This window comes from Protomyctophum parallelum, assembly GCF_964188405.1.
Source record: "Protomyctophum parallelum genome assembly, chromosome: 23".
Classification (NCBI taxonomy): domain Eukaryota; kingdom Metazoa; phylum Chordata; class Actinopteri; order Myctophiformes; family Myctophidae; genus Protomyctophum; species Protomyctophum parallelum.
The window spans coordinates 10,229,519-10,244,148 of record NC_139715.1 but is presented as its reverse complement, the minus strand read 5'-3'; the positions used below and the strand labels follow the sequence as shown (position 1 = coordinate 10,244,148).

The 14,630-nt window shown below is 44.1% G+C and overlaps 1 protein-coding gene across 1 annotated transcript in view; it reads left to right on the top strand.

Moving 5' to 3' along the window:
- The window catches only part of zeb2b (zinc finger E-box binding homeobox 2b), a 121,353-nt gene that overhangs the window by 95,916 nt on the left and 10,807 nt on the right, over positions 1-14,630 (top strand). Inside the window, exons 4-6 of the mRNA XM_083758357.1 lie at positions 5,501-5,692; positions 6,783-6,997; positions 11,136-11,151. Of these exons, the coding sequence (XP_083614483.1) occupies positions 5,501-5,692; positions 6,783-6,997; positions 11,136-11,151 (423 nt within the window). The remainder of the gene's footprint in view (positions 1-5,500; positions 5,693-6,782; positions 6,998-11,135; positions 11,152-14,630) is intronic.

Sequence of the window (14,630 nt, the reverse complement as noted above, 5' to 3'; positions counted from 1 at the left end):
CATTCTGACCTGAGATCAGATTCTAAAAAAATGTCTTCTACATCCTGACAGTTTTCTGAAAAAGCTGTGTTTCTACGTCACTCGTTCTTCGATTTTTCAAAAATAGCAGACCTACAAGCTCATAGCGCGCCACTCGGTGGCGCGCTATGAGCTTGTAGATCTGCTATTTTTCAACAGCTAAAGCATGACATAATGCTGACACCAAAAGGCGTTCCCTCCCAGAATGGGTTAAATACAGTATAGTGTATTTGAGTAAATGTACTTACAGTATAGTTGCACATGTGTATGCGTTTAAGCGCCATGATGCAGTGTGCACGTCTGCCACGCTGGAGCACACTTTGATCCAGGTGATTTCCTGGCAGGATCTTCTTCCTCTCCTTCTTAACCCTCGGGCGTCTGGCTTCACCATTCAAAACCCACAGTGGTGGGGGAAAGTACTCGCCTTTTGTACTTTTGTACAGTGAAAGTATCAATGTAAGAAATACTCTGATACAAATACCATAACTGAAATGACTGAATCAGATAACATAACTATCACTCTATCACTAAACACGGGTGAAATTCACCCAAGGGAAACAAGTATACCTTCTATGATGCTACTGAGCATCATGACGGTACTGAAATATACCCACCCGGCCTCAGACATAAGCAAGATTATGAAATTTACAAAAAATATAATAGTGTTCTAGGGTAAATCATAAATCATAATCATATTGTGTTTGTGTCTGGTTTGCGTGAGTCTCCAAAGAGCCCTATAGGATTACCTGGCTAATGAGTGTCTATTAAATCATTAATAACCTCGTTTACCAAACATGTCCGCTGACACCGCTGGCATTTGGCCTGTCGTCGGTGACAACCACACCTCGACCTTTCAACAAATTGGACGCTCGTTCCGTCGGACGCTGGTCCGACCGGTCACCGCTTAAAGCCTCACCTTGACGCGCTCGGACGATGCGTCAAATTAATGAAACACTTGAACCCTAGTGAGCTCCTTTCTCTTTGGTTCTTGGTGGAAATGGCAGAGCTACACAGAGTCAGTTTTATTTGCAGTGGTGGAAACCGTTATATTATGTCCTTTGATTGGAAACGTCCTTTCTAAACGGACGGAAGGCTAAGAGTAACATTTGCCATTTCTGCTCTCACTCTAGTGCCTTTATTTTGAAATCGGATTCAAAATAAAGATCAGATTCTAAAAATGTCTTCTACATCCTTACAGTTTTCTGAAAAAGCTGTGTTTCTAGGTCAGTCGTTCTTCGATTTAAAAAAAATAGCAGACCTACAAGCTTGTAGCGCGCCACTCGGTGGTGCGCTATGAGCTTGTAGATCTGCTATTTTTCAATAGCACAACATGATGCTAACACCCAAAGGGGTTTATTTTGAAAGATGCTGGCGGCATCGGTTGTTAGGTAAAACAAAAATGATACAACTTGATAATACCAATTCCAAATATTGTCCTATAACATTATTTGTTAACTTTAGTTATTAGTTACTTTGTAGATTTTGAATACAATGCATACAGTAACTAATTCAACCCTATATACATTTCGGTCCATTTTAAAATAGCCGATCTTCAAGCTCACGATGGGTCTGAATGTGAACGTCACACACCACCTGGAATGCTTTAGCATTCGCTGCTGGATGTGAAACTGATAAGGACGTCAATAATACTTAACTTTTTTAAACCAAGGTTTCAATTCAAACACGTGTAGCATTATTGGTAAGGATGCTGCAGTTCTCCTTAATGGCCTTGAAGGTGGCGCTGGTTCCCCCTCCTGCTGGCTACAGAAGGATTATACCACACAGTTGATTACAATGGGGATTTCACCAGAATTTACACTCCATTTTATCACCTTAGTAATCATTGTCATTAATACTTCATATGCTACCGGACTGGTCACTAGTTTAAACAACCACGCAGCATAAAAACGTCGTAAAGTATAGGCTATGTGTGTGAGACATGCACATCCAAAAGTGCACAAATGTAACCAAATGGACCCGTACACTTAAATTAACACTGGCAATTTTGTTGTGTGTCTAAGAGCGTGTGTCATATGGTATAGTTGCATGTCTGTTCTGTACATCCATTCTTGCCAAATATATACAGTATGGCAGGTGTATGTCTGTGTGCATGTATCTTTGTGTGCGTGCGTGCGTGCTCGCGTGTTTAGTAATGAAGGTTGGTGATTTCTATTAGGCAGCAGTTGGTTGTTTTGGGAGCTGCGTGCGTGCGTGCGTGCGTGTGTGCGTGTGTGCATGCGTGCGTGCATGTGTGTGTGTGTGTGTGTGTATTGCGTGGGGAGCATGCTATCTCCTCTCTGCAGCTTTGAGTCGTTGTTCTCTCTCCGAAGAGAAGCGACGACGTCGAAATAATGGGAGAAAACGCGTTGTGTGGTCTCAGCAACTTTGGAACGGCTTAAGATATACATTCCACTACTCTATGGCAAGATGTGTGTGTGTGTGTGTGTGTGTGTGCGCGTGCGTGCGCGCATGTGCCTGTTTTACTATACTTGCGAGGAGCAAATAGGAGTTGAAAAATAGACCTTGCGACTTGCGAGGACAGTTTTTGACTGGTACTTGCGAGAGTGTGTGTGTGTGTGTGTGCGCGTGTGTTGCATTGCGGTTTGGCTGCGGTTAATCCGTTAAACACAGAATCAACAGAAACCATGGTCTGCTCATTGACCTTATATGTGAAAGTCAATACGCTGCTACACAACAGCTCTGTTGTTGATTAAATGGAGCCTGTGTGTGTCTTCTACACTGTACAGTATATTTTACTTGCAGTGTGTGTATGGGGTATTTTCATGTGTGTGTGTGTGTGCGTGTGCATACGTAAGTGATGGTGCACATGTATGGACGTGTGTGTGTGCGTGCGTGTGCTGCATACGTACGTAAGGGTGCACGTGTGTGTGTGTGTGCGTGGGTGTGTATGTGGAAATCGACAACATGCTGTCTACAATTATAATCGTCCAATCGAAGTCCTGGTGATAGGACCTAAAGGAATGTCTTATATATCGACTCCGTCGGGAGGAAGCCTCACATGTCCAAAACTGTTACTTTTCAGGATTTTAGCAAAAGTAGCAGATCAAGCTTCGAGCTCGTGGATCCGCTACATTTGATTCTTTGAAAAAAAGGACCCCCACGTTGACACTCATTAGCCTGTGGACCCCCATTTGAGAAGATGTACCATACCATAGGAGAAGATCTAGCAGTGATTCTCAACCCGTTTCATTTCAAGGACCCCCCAGTTTGACATGCATTAGTCTATGGACACCCATATGGCCATATAATGGCCTTTCTATCTCTGGGACCCCCGATTTATATTGGAAAATCAACGTTCATTTAATGTTACAGACCCATAAGGGTTCTTTTTTGGTTCCTAACTATCATTCACCTGCGTGGGGGAACCCTTGGAACTCCTTCAAGGACCCGGACCCCACTTTGGGAACCACTGGCGTAGTACACAACACTAATGACCAGTGGGATGCTGTTGCGTATATTCATGCACAGTAACACATTGTTTCTGTCAGGTCGAGTCTCATGTGGAGCCTCACGTTTCTGTTTGTTTGGGTGGTAGTTGTTATGGTTTGTTTCCTTGCCTTATTTCTTTGTTTAATGTTGTTTTGTCTTCTGATTTCAGCATGCTCGATCTGGTTATTCTCATGTTTGTTTTTGCACGATATTATGTTTTGAATTATCAAAATATATGGTTTCCCTGGTCTAATCAGTTGATTATTGTGGTCTCATATAGCCCATTCTGACCGGGCACCCATTTTGGTGTCGGCGTCATGTCATGCTTTAGCTATTTAAAAATAGCAGATCTACAAGCTCATATCGCGCCACCGAGTGGCGCGATACGAGCTTGTAGGTCTGCTATTTTTGAAAAATCGAAGAACGACTGACATTTTTTTAGAATCTGATCTCAGGTCAGAATGGGTTAATCAGACCAGTGTGTGTCCCAGTGGAAAACCTCGTATGAATCTGATCTCAGGTCAGAATGGGATAGTATTGTTTTGATTACCATCTTCGTACATAATTGCGTGCTGCTAAACCGCATGAACCCGTAAACTGTCAGAGTAACGGACGAAGGGAGCCGTGACGACCGCTTTGAAGCCTCCATTTCAGTCCATTCGAATCCACCAATTTGGAATTTCCGATCCCCAAAAAAGCAAACTGGAAAACGAATGCTATTGGGGTTCGCTGACATAAAAATGGTCGACACACAACCTCACAACGTGCTGTGAAGCGCTACGAGCTTGTAGATCAGCTAGTGCTGGCGGAGAGATTTGATGCAGAGGTGCAAAGAAGGAGCCCAAAGTACAGACCCCTGGGGTACCCCAGTCAATGCGTCAATGTTAATCTGATTAGAAACGTTCTCACCTTGTGTGAGTCATCACATTTGGAAAAGTGGGCTATAGGGCCGTTTTTAGCCCGAGGAGTGTTTTCCGTGCAAAATAAATGCTTGCAATGGATTCATAATCATGAAAACCCCTTAGTTTGACACGTCAAATGGTACTTTACGTTTTTTCCGTGCACATTGACGATTACTGGTATCCCAACTTTCAGCAGCTGTCACTCGTAGGGAAACTTAATTTAAATCTTTGTGAGATGTGTTACTATAAACACCTTTACAAACACATTGGTGAGGAAATTGTATTGTTAACAGTTTGACTGCGGAAAACGATTTACCAGACTTTTAATCAACCCCCCTTCACTGCCGAGATTGTTGTATTACCTTTAGAGCATACGCTGAATTATTTGGGCTTTTAATCCGCGAAAATCGAGCGAAAAAAGCTTCCCCCGTTTGTTATGAACGGCCGGACCACCCGCCATCTTGGTACACCCGGAAGACGCAGCACAGGAGCCTCCTCCATGAGGCGTTGAACCCCATTCGTTTGTATTGGCCTCAATTTCCCAGAAGCCCTAGCAGCCCACAGCATGTGACGATTTCCGGTTTCATCATCCAAACAGATGCATCTACTCTCTTTCTCCGCGGCGAAGAAGGAATTTCTATTTATTTTTTACATTGCGGCGGATTAAACACATAAAACAAAAGTCGCGTATGTCCGATATGGCAGCGACATTAACCTGGAGTAATCCATTCAAAGCACGGAAACTGTTAAGGAATGTATTCCCAGATTTGGACATTTAACTGCTCCGATACAATACCCTGACTATAACTGCCTTTGACTGCACTAACTGTGCTGTCAAAAATCGTTAATAAAGTATTCAATGAATATTTAACCCATTTTGGTGTTAGCATTATGTTATGCTTTAGCTATTGAAAAATAGCAGACCTACAAGCTCATAGCGCGCCACCGAGTGACGCGCTACGAGCTTGTAGGTCTGCTATTTTTGAAAAATCGAAGAACGACTGACATAGAAACATGGCTTTTTCAGAAAACTGTCAGGATGTAGAAGACATTTATAGAATCTGATCTCAGGTCAAAATGGTGTTAATAAAGTATTCCATGGATACTTAACCCCCCCTCTCATCCACCAGACAAGGCCATGGACGTGTCCTCTGAGCTGGAGGAGTTCTTCGGTAAGCGCAGTAAGCTGGGCGACGGCCAGAGCCACGTGGTCAGCATCGCCGAGTACCTCCAGCGCGGCGACACGGCCATCATCTACCCCGAGGCCCCCGAGGAGCTGTCCCGCCTGGGCACGCCCGAGGCCAACGGCCCCGAGGAGAACGGTACGGAGCAGTGTGTGTGTCTCTGACACTAATGGCCCTATCTTGGGCGCGCCTTATAGCCTTCATCCGTAAACGTCTTTGCCATATTTTCTTTTTCCTGAAAAACATTTTAAAATAGTGCAAGTAGCCGATCTACAGTACATCGACACGTTGTGAGCTTATACTGTAGATCGGCTAGTTGAACTATTTTAAAATGTCATGGCAAAGACGTTTAGGGGTGACGGGTACGGTGTGCCCAATATAGGGCCGTGTGTGTGTGTGTGTGTGTGTGTGTGTGTGTGTGTGTGTGTGGCAGCGTGTAACAGAAGCAGGTGTAATGACGCAAATGGGATTTTACCCTCTCTGTAAACATGAAATAGACAGCTAACAGATAACATTGCCCATTACTAATGCATGTGAGCACATGCACATGTGAGTACACATTCCTGGAAGGCGGAGGAGGTTTGCTCAGTTTATGTATTTTTCATGTTGGTACCAGCCCTTTTTATGTATACCTGAAATCATTATGAAATCTACATGAGGAGAGGAGAGGAGAGGAGAGGAGAGGAGAGGAGAGGAGAGGAGAGGAGAGGAGAGGAGAGGAGAGGAGAGGAGAGGAGAGGAGAGGAGAGGAGAGGAGAGGAGAGGAGAGGAGAGGAGAGGAGAGGAGAGGAGAGGAGAGGAGAGGAGAGGAGAGAGGGGGTGACATGAACAGACAGCTGGTGGTCTCACGCATGCCTGAGTGTTTACCTACTAACCCTGGAACAGCTGGACCCCACCCTGTGTGTGTGTGTGTGTGCACGCGCGCATGCAGAGTGCGCACATCTTCATGTCTGTCTGTCTATCTATATATTACTATCTTTTGTGACATATGAGTGGGGCCTCAAGTACCCCCCCCCCCTCTCTCTCTCTCTTCACATTTATCTAATCAACTGTCACCATTTTGGATCGAATTACGATAAATCGTTGCATGCTTTCTATCTTGTCTGAAAAGAGGACTGAAAAGAAACAGGAAAAATGGCGGCCCCTGCTTTATATAGATCCATCTGCACTTGTAGTTTCCTGATAGATGGTTTGTTCCCCCCCCCCCCCCCCCCCCACACACACACAGACCTGCCCCCGGGGACCCCCGACGCCTTCGCCCAGCTGCTGACCTGTCCGTACTGCGACCGCGGCTACAAGCGGCTCACGTCGCTCAAGGAGCACATCAAGTACCGCCACGAGAAGAACCAGGAGAGCTTCTCGTGCCCGCTGTGCAGCTACACGTTCGCCTACCGCACGCAGCTGGAGCGCCACATGGCCACGCACAAGCCCGGGCGCGACCAGGTGAGGGCCGCGGGCCGCGTGGTTGGTGCATGCATGGTGGTGGTGGTGGTGGTGGTGGTGGTGGGCGGGCTGCCCAACCTATAGGAGGGATGTGGTTGCATGGGTGGGCCGGATGCAAAGCCAATGAGGAAGTGCTCTACAGCGCTGCGTCCGTCTGTCTGTCTGTCTGTCTACTGTATTACTATCATTTGTGACAGATGAGTGGACCCTCAAGTACCCCCTCTGTATTCAATATCTCTCTCTCTCTCTCTCTCTCCCCCCCTCATCTTGTATCTAATGTGCTACTCTCTCTCTCTCTCCCCCCTCATCTTGTATCTAATGTGCTACTCTCTCTCTCTCTCCCCCCTCATCTTGTATCTAATGTGCTACTCTCTCTCTCTCTCTCTCTCTCTCTCCCCCCCCCCCCCTCATCTTGTATCTAATGTGCTACTCTCTCTCTCTCTCTCTCTCTCATCTTGTATCTAATGTGCTATGATCCCTGGGTGAAGAAGGGATCTTTTTTTTTCTTCTTTTTTTGATTGGCAATCATTATTAATTTTTCATGGCATTTTGAAGATGCGGATCTTTTAATGGTAATAACTTTAATTGAGGAACTAAATGGTTTTTTGATGGCCTCCGCTGATATGATTTTCCAGTCGCCGTGTTCACGATCGACTGATTGTGTTAATTTCCAATTTGGGGGAGAAAAAAAATAATTTATCAGCGAGGCTGACTTACTTCCAGTCTCGGTCTGCAAACGTAGCTTCTCTTTTTTAATGTAATGTTGCTTTTTGGACGTGGCTCCTCAGTCATCCTACATCATCAAACTTCTCGTTTCACTGCATAAACGTGTTTATAACGACACTGTCCGGAGGAAACCTTGTATGTCTAAAAATGTTACTTTTCAGCAGTGGTGGTGGTTAAGTACTCAAATTATTTCCTTAAATAAAAGTATCAATAAAGCAATATTGAAATCCTAAAAGTCCGGAATTCAAAATGTACTGAAAGTACCAAAAGTACAAGTACTCATTGTCCAGGATGTCCCATTTCAAGTTTTCAAATGTATAAACATATTTTGAAAATAGCAGATCTACAAGCTCACAATGCGTCACATCGCGAAGCAATGTAAGCTTGTAGATCGGCTGTTTTCAAATATTTCAAATATAAGTGTATATAGGGCTGACGTTGTTAATGTATCTTTTGTAATAATAAAAATAAATAAAAATAAAAATAACTCCTATAGGCTAACTAAAGTTTTCAAATATATATAGTGGAGTAAAAGTGTGATATTTGGATCCGAGATGTAGTGGAGTAGAACTAATGGAAATACTCAAGTAAAGTACAAATACCTCAAAATGGTACTTAAGTACAGTACTTCAGTAAATGTACTTAGTTACTTTCCACCAGTGTACTTTTCATTGGTTCAATATGTTTATATAAAAAAGATACTCATACACACATACACCTCCCTGGAACCCCCTCAAGGACCCCTGGGGGTCCCCGGACCCCCCTGGAACTCCCTCAAGGACCCCTGGGGGTCCCCGGACCCCCCTGGAACTCCCTCAAGGACCCCTGGGGGTCCCCGGACCCCCCTGGAACTCCCTCAAGGACCCCTGGGGGTCCCCGGACCCCCCTGGAACTCCCTCAAGGACCCCTGGGGGTCCCCGGACCCCCCTGGAACTCCCTCAAGGACCCCTGGGGGTCCCCGGACCCCCCTGGAACTCCCTCAAGGACGCCTGGGGGTCCCCGGACCCCACTTTGAGAACCCCCTCAAGGGCCCCTGGGGGTCCCCGGACCCCCACTTTGAGAACCCCCGCGGTAGAGTATGCTAATACAATATAAGTTATAGCTTAGGGTGGTTGTATTCTGCCTCCCTGCATACTCTTCTATTGAGACATTTAGATCATGTCAAAGGTCATGTCTCACCTAGACACAGGATCTGACACCATTTTTTACTTGATATGGTAATATGGTATGCTCAATGGTAAAACAAAAAGATGTCAGCCCTTACGTGGAAAATACAATAAAATAAAACAAAAATAGCAGTGTGACGTGTTGCTACCTTGTAGATCGGCTATTTTGGTACCTTTGTCTGACCCTGCAATTTACCAATATAGAAAAAAATTGAAAGTTGAAAAATGGAGATACGAGGTTCCATGTGCGCGCCGTCGCCCAGCCATTTATTTCCTATATGTCTGAAATATAATGTAATCTGCTGGCAGTTAAGGAGCAAAATCACCTTCTGAGTTGAGCGGCGTTGAGCCGAGGTTGAAAACGTATTCCTCCGTCACGCCTCTTTAACCAGCCTGTCAGCTCTAAAACTTTAAGAGGTGGAATTTTAAAGAAACAGATTGCGTTTAGGAAAAAAACATATAATCTGCGGTCGTAGATGAGGTAATTATAATCGTGTGCGCTTACAGTCCGTGAAAAAAACACAATTTCAGAGGTTCATCGCTTCATTTTGGTCTGTTGATGTGTAAATCTTTTTTGTCATATATTAAGGGGGTGAAGATTCCTGTTTTTTGCTTTAATGTTTGCCATCATTCCTCAACGACATTTTACGGCATTTTCGGAGCAACGTTTTGCTTCCCAAACGCCGCTCACACGGTACTTGCATTTTCCTAGTGTGCAACTTGCAAGGAGACAAAATGCAACAGACCAGAATGTATATATGCTCATTTATATTCAGAATACAATTTCAACCAATCTAAAGCAAACATCTGAATCCGTGTTGTTTGTCGAGTGCGTTTAGTCTCGTGGGCGCTCCACTTTGGACACGATGAGGTATTGCTGTCGAGTGGAAACCTCTCATGTCCTGTCTGTTACTTTTGCAGGAATGGATCAAAATGTAGTCACAAGTTCAGTCACATACTTTTCATCGGATCGCCGTACCGTGAATCCTCAACTAGTGACCTCTATTATTATTATTATTTTAAGTCACGATGGCGGCGTTTAGGCTACTATGATACCCTCGTGACTCGCAACTGTAGATTTAGTAGACCAAAATCGTATGGTATGTAGTTGAACTTTTGTCTAAAACTAGACTTAAACTAAAACATTTCAGATGGCTAAACTATAAGTAAAACTAAATAACATTTTATTTAAAAAATAATATGAATTAAACACTGCGTCATACCACATCAACCATAACAAAATACAAAATAAATACATCTCCACCACACACACACACACACACACATCTGGCATTCAGTCAGCTGAACAGAAAGTCGCCCTGTGTCGTGTAGTGGCGTGTTTCGTTTCGTGTTGTGCCGCGCGTGCTCTCAACCGAGCCTGATTGTCTCAGGCTGCGCGTGATTGGATCAGATGTCAAACGATGCCAGCACTCTCACCTGATCCCCCAGCAGCCGGCTATAAAGGCGGGCAGATGGATTGTCCTGGCACTGCCACAGTCCCCAGCCTCGTATTACCGCCGTGGTAACTGCCTCGTCGCCGTCGGCCAAGAAACCTCATAACTCCACATTTCAGCTTCATATGTTTTTAATGCTCTATCCTACATGTATTCGTGAAACAGTTTGGTACAAAAGTAGCAGAAATAGCCAGTGTACAAGCTCACAAAACGACACATGTTGAGCTTGTAGATTATCTCTGTTTTAGAAATGTTTTGAAAGTGAAAGCGTGTCTATGGTTTTTAAAAACTGAAAAGCATCGTAGCGACACATTTGCACTTTTTATTAGACTTCTTCACCTATTATAAAGTTTGTGGTTAAAAGAAAAAGTGTGGGGAAATTGACTCGTTGTAACTTGTGCACCGCCAGTTTGGGCGCTGAATGCTAATGTATTCGGAAAAACTGGGAATTTATCATCAGTTATGACTGATACCCAAAGTAAGCCTGTCTTTAAAATAAGACTGTAAGAGCAAGAATATAGCTGTTAATATTGGAGAGAAGTTGTCTCCTTTTTGCATACCTTGCCGTTCACCCACAGTATAAAATCTGGAAAGCGTCTAGTGTGATTTTAGATTTGAGTGTTGGCTATTCGAAAATAGCAGATATACAAGCTTGTACATCTGCTATTTTATTTTAAATCTCAAACTACTGACTTAGAAGGCTTTTTTTTTAAATGAAACTTTATTTATGAAGCTGTACAGGTAAAGAAAAGGTCTGTCTGTCAGTCAGACAGACAAGGAAAAACAAGACAGCACCAACTGCTCAATTAAAAGTAAAGAAATTAAGCTTGGCTGTGATTTTTTTGAATCGGTCTTAATGTGTGAGGGAGAGCTTGTGACTAAATTTCAACTACATCGGATCCATCAGCTCCATTTCCAGCAATGTTTGGGAGGGGGGGGGGGGGGGGGGGACGGACGGGACGGACATACAAGGTTTCCCAGCTGACAGCGACGTGCTGCTGCTGCCCACCAGCTCGGGGCTACAAACAAAACGCCACAGCGTTTTCCCTCGCTTTCACAAAACCAATTAGCTCCGTTTGAGAATGGCGCTATAGTCAATGTGTGAGGGGCAGCTGCTGTGTCATTTAATCTCTTCTGAACCCTCGCCTTGGTTTATTTTGTATTATTTTCAAGAATCAAGAAGGCTTTATTTGTCACTATAGAAGACGCTTTTTGTTTGCTTGATTGAATACTTTGACCGATTGAAACCTAAATATTTAACTGTACCTCCGTGCTGTTAACATTTTTGACCAATACATTATTAGTCAAAAATGTTAACAGCACGGAGGCTTTAACATTTAGGCTAAAAAGGTGGTCCTATACGTACCTATTCGATTCAACAAAAGAGCATAGAATATTAACATCATTATTAAAAGATGCCATCAACAAATACAAATACCTATGCTGTCTGTCTGTCTGTCTGTGCTCTAATGTCATGACATCAGATTAAGTGTTGTGTCATGACAGGCGCCCCAACTCCCCCCAGCCGCGTACAGACGATTCGTTAACACGCCTCCAAGCTCCTCCCCCTCTTAACCAATTAATAGGGAGAAATGATGACTAATTAGCGGTGGCAGCATGTATATCATCAAGCCATGGCCCCGCCCTGCACAGAACCAGTTCCATAGAACATCAATATGCAGCAAAAGTGCAAATTACAAAGTACATTTCCTTCTGAACATCAATGCATTGCTGTGTTGAAATTCATATAATTTCCCCCAAAAGTCTAAAATAAGAAATTGAATTAAAAGAAAACATTGTGAAAATAGCAGATGTACAAGCTCCAAGATCAGCTGTTATCCCTCGTATTAAGTGGTTAATTGATTTTCTTTCTTTTGGTCCCAAGACTCCCTTCCTATAAAAGTAGCCTACAATACTTCTATTAAAAAGGTACTCGAGTAATGGTAACTCTCCGCTGCTGAATAAACAACAACTAAAACGATGTCCCAGTGTCATTTATAATTAGCAGCCTAGCATGTTTGAGTCTTATTAGCCATGGCACAAGTAAAGTTTACCAATGGTCCTTTGGGGAGGGGGGGCACTGTGTGTGTGTGTGTGTGTGTGTGTGTGTGTGTGTGTGTGTGTGTGTGTGTGTGTGCTGGTGGGTGGGGGGGTCCCGGAGAAGCAGCTGTTGCTGTTTGTTTATGCAACTCGGCAACATACAAGCGGCTGGGGTCCCTCTTGGCCCCCCTCCCAACACACACACACACACACACACACACACACACACACACACACACGTACATGCACACCCCCTCCCTGCGTGATCTTTGAAGGTTCGGTGTCTGTGGCTTGTTTGAACAGTCTCCCTCGCCGTCCGCCATCTGTCTGCCCAGGAATGCAGGGAGAGAGAGAGAGAGAGAGAGAGAGAGACAGCGAGAGAGAGAGAGAGAGACAGCGAGAGAGAGAGAGACAGAGAGAGAGACAGAGACAGAGAGAGAGAGAGAGAGATCCCAACCTCCGCATTTGTCTGCCCACCAGATCAGGGTGGGGGTGAGCGAGGGAGGAGTCATGGGGATGATGGTGTGTGTGTGTGTGTGTGTGTGTGTGTGTGTGTGTGTGTGGGGGGGGGGGGGGTCTTCTTTAGTACAACGCTGAGAAACACTCGTCCTTTTGTTCATTTGCTTATGTATGAAGTCACTGTCGGGTGGAAATCTTGTAAGTCCAAAACCGTTACTTTTCTGGAAATGTGTTCCAATTGGATCCAGTGCTATAGTTATTACTTTGTGACAAGCTCTTGTTAATCCTTTTCATTGGTTCAATATTTCTGAAACCCACACACTTTCACTTTCAAAACCAAGCCAAGCCGAAGTAGGACATCGATTTACTCCAAATAAATCTATATTGGAGGTACGACAGAAACGTTAACATTTTCCGCCTCAGAAAGAACGTGGAGAAACAACTCCTCCTTTTATGAATTAATTTGTTTGTTTCATTTTAAAGCGTTTTCCTGAACGTTCAGCCCCCAACAAACGCCTCCTCCTCCCACTCGGGTTGAATTGTTCTGAAAGCCTGGCTCAACGCCTGCTCGCTTCGTCCCATGTGAATCTCAAAACATCGTCCTATCAAGGACCACCCCCCAACCTAATATCTGAAAATATCTTGTAACATGGGACACCCGTTTGTCAAAAGAAATTTCATTTTTATTTATTTATTTATTTATTTGTTTGTTTTTATTTCTAGGGAAATAGTTAGTGGTTCAACTGATTTTGATGCTATGTCAAATAATTTTTATCTGGGGACCCCCTGGATCCATCCTCAAGGACCCCTGGGTGTCCCCAGACCGCACTTTGAGAATCACTGCTTTAAACAGTACAGGAAAAGTTCTGTTTGTGGTGTTCTTTTGTGTTATCGGGTGTTTTGATTTGCCGTGTGTGTGTGTGTGTGTGTGTGTGTGTGTGTGTGTGTGTGTGTGTGTGTGTGTGTGTGTGTGTGTGTGTGTGTGTGTGTGTGTGTGTGTGTGTGTGTGTGTGTGTGTGTGTGTGTGTTTTCCGAGGGATGCCATCGTTCTTGTTTGAATTGTTGGATCGCAACTGATGTTTACGTTTGAACGTAGAATCAAGGCCGTCGCCGTGCGCTCTGTTCTCGGTCCTGATATTTTTAAAGACACCTTTGAGGATTCCTCAGAAAAGTACCAATTATGAAATTTGAGAGTGTCTTTTTTTTCTCTCTCTCTCTCTCTCTCTCGTGGAGATGCACCAGATATAATAATTCAATCAGTGTGCGCACAGGTGTATGCGATATGGGAGATAATTTTCAGCCTCGCCAAATGAGTTTGAATGTGCTTTGGAGAGCGATTAGGCCCCAAATTAATGAAAAGCAAGATCAGATTGCGTTCTTCTAATGAAGGGGGAAACCTTGATCTGAAAAAAAAAAAGAAAGAACGAGAGAACAAATGAAAGACCATATTCACGTATTCTTTCTTCTGCTCTGCCAGATCCTAAAGGCAAGAGAGAAGCCAGGAAATTAAAAGGTGTGTGCGTGTGCGCGTGCGTACAGTGCATGTTTAGCCCATTCTGACCGGGCACCCATTTTGGTGTTGGCATCATGTTATGCTTTAGCTATTGAAAAATAGCAGATCTACAAGCTCATATCGCGCCACCGAGTGGCGCGATACGAGCTTGTAGGTCTGCTATTTTTGAAAAATCGAAGACACTTTTAGAATCTGATCTCAGGTCAGAATGGGTTAATAATGAAACTGTCAGGATGTAATAGACATTTTTAGAATCTGATCTCAGGTCAGAATGG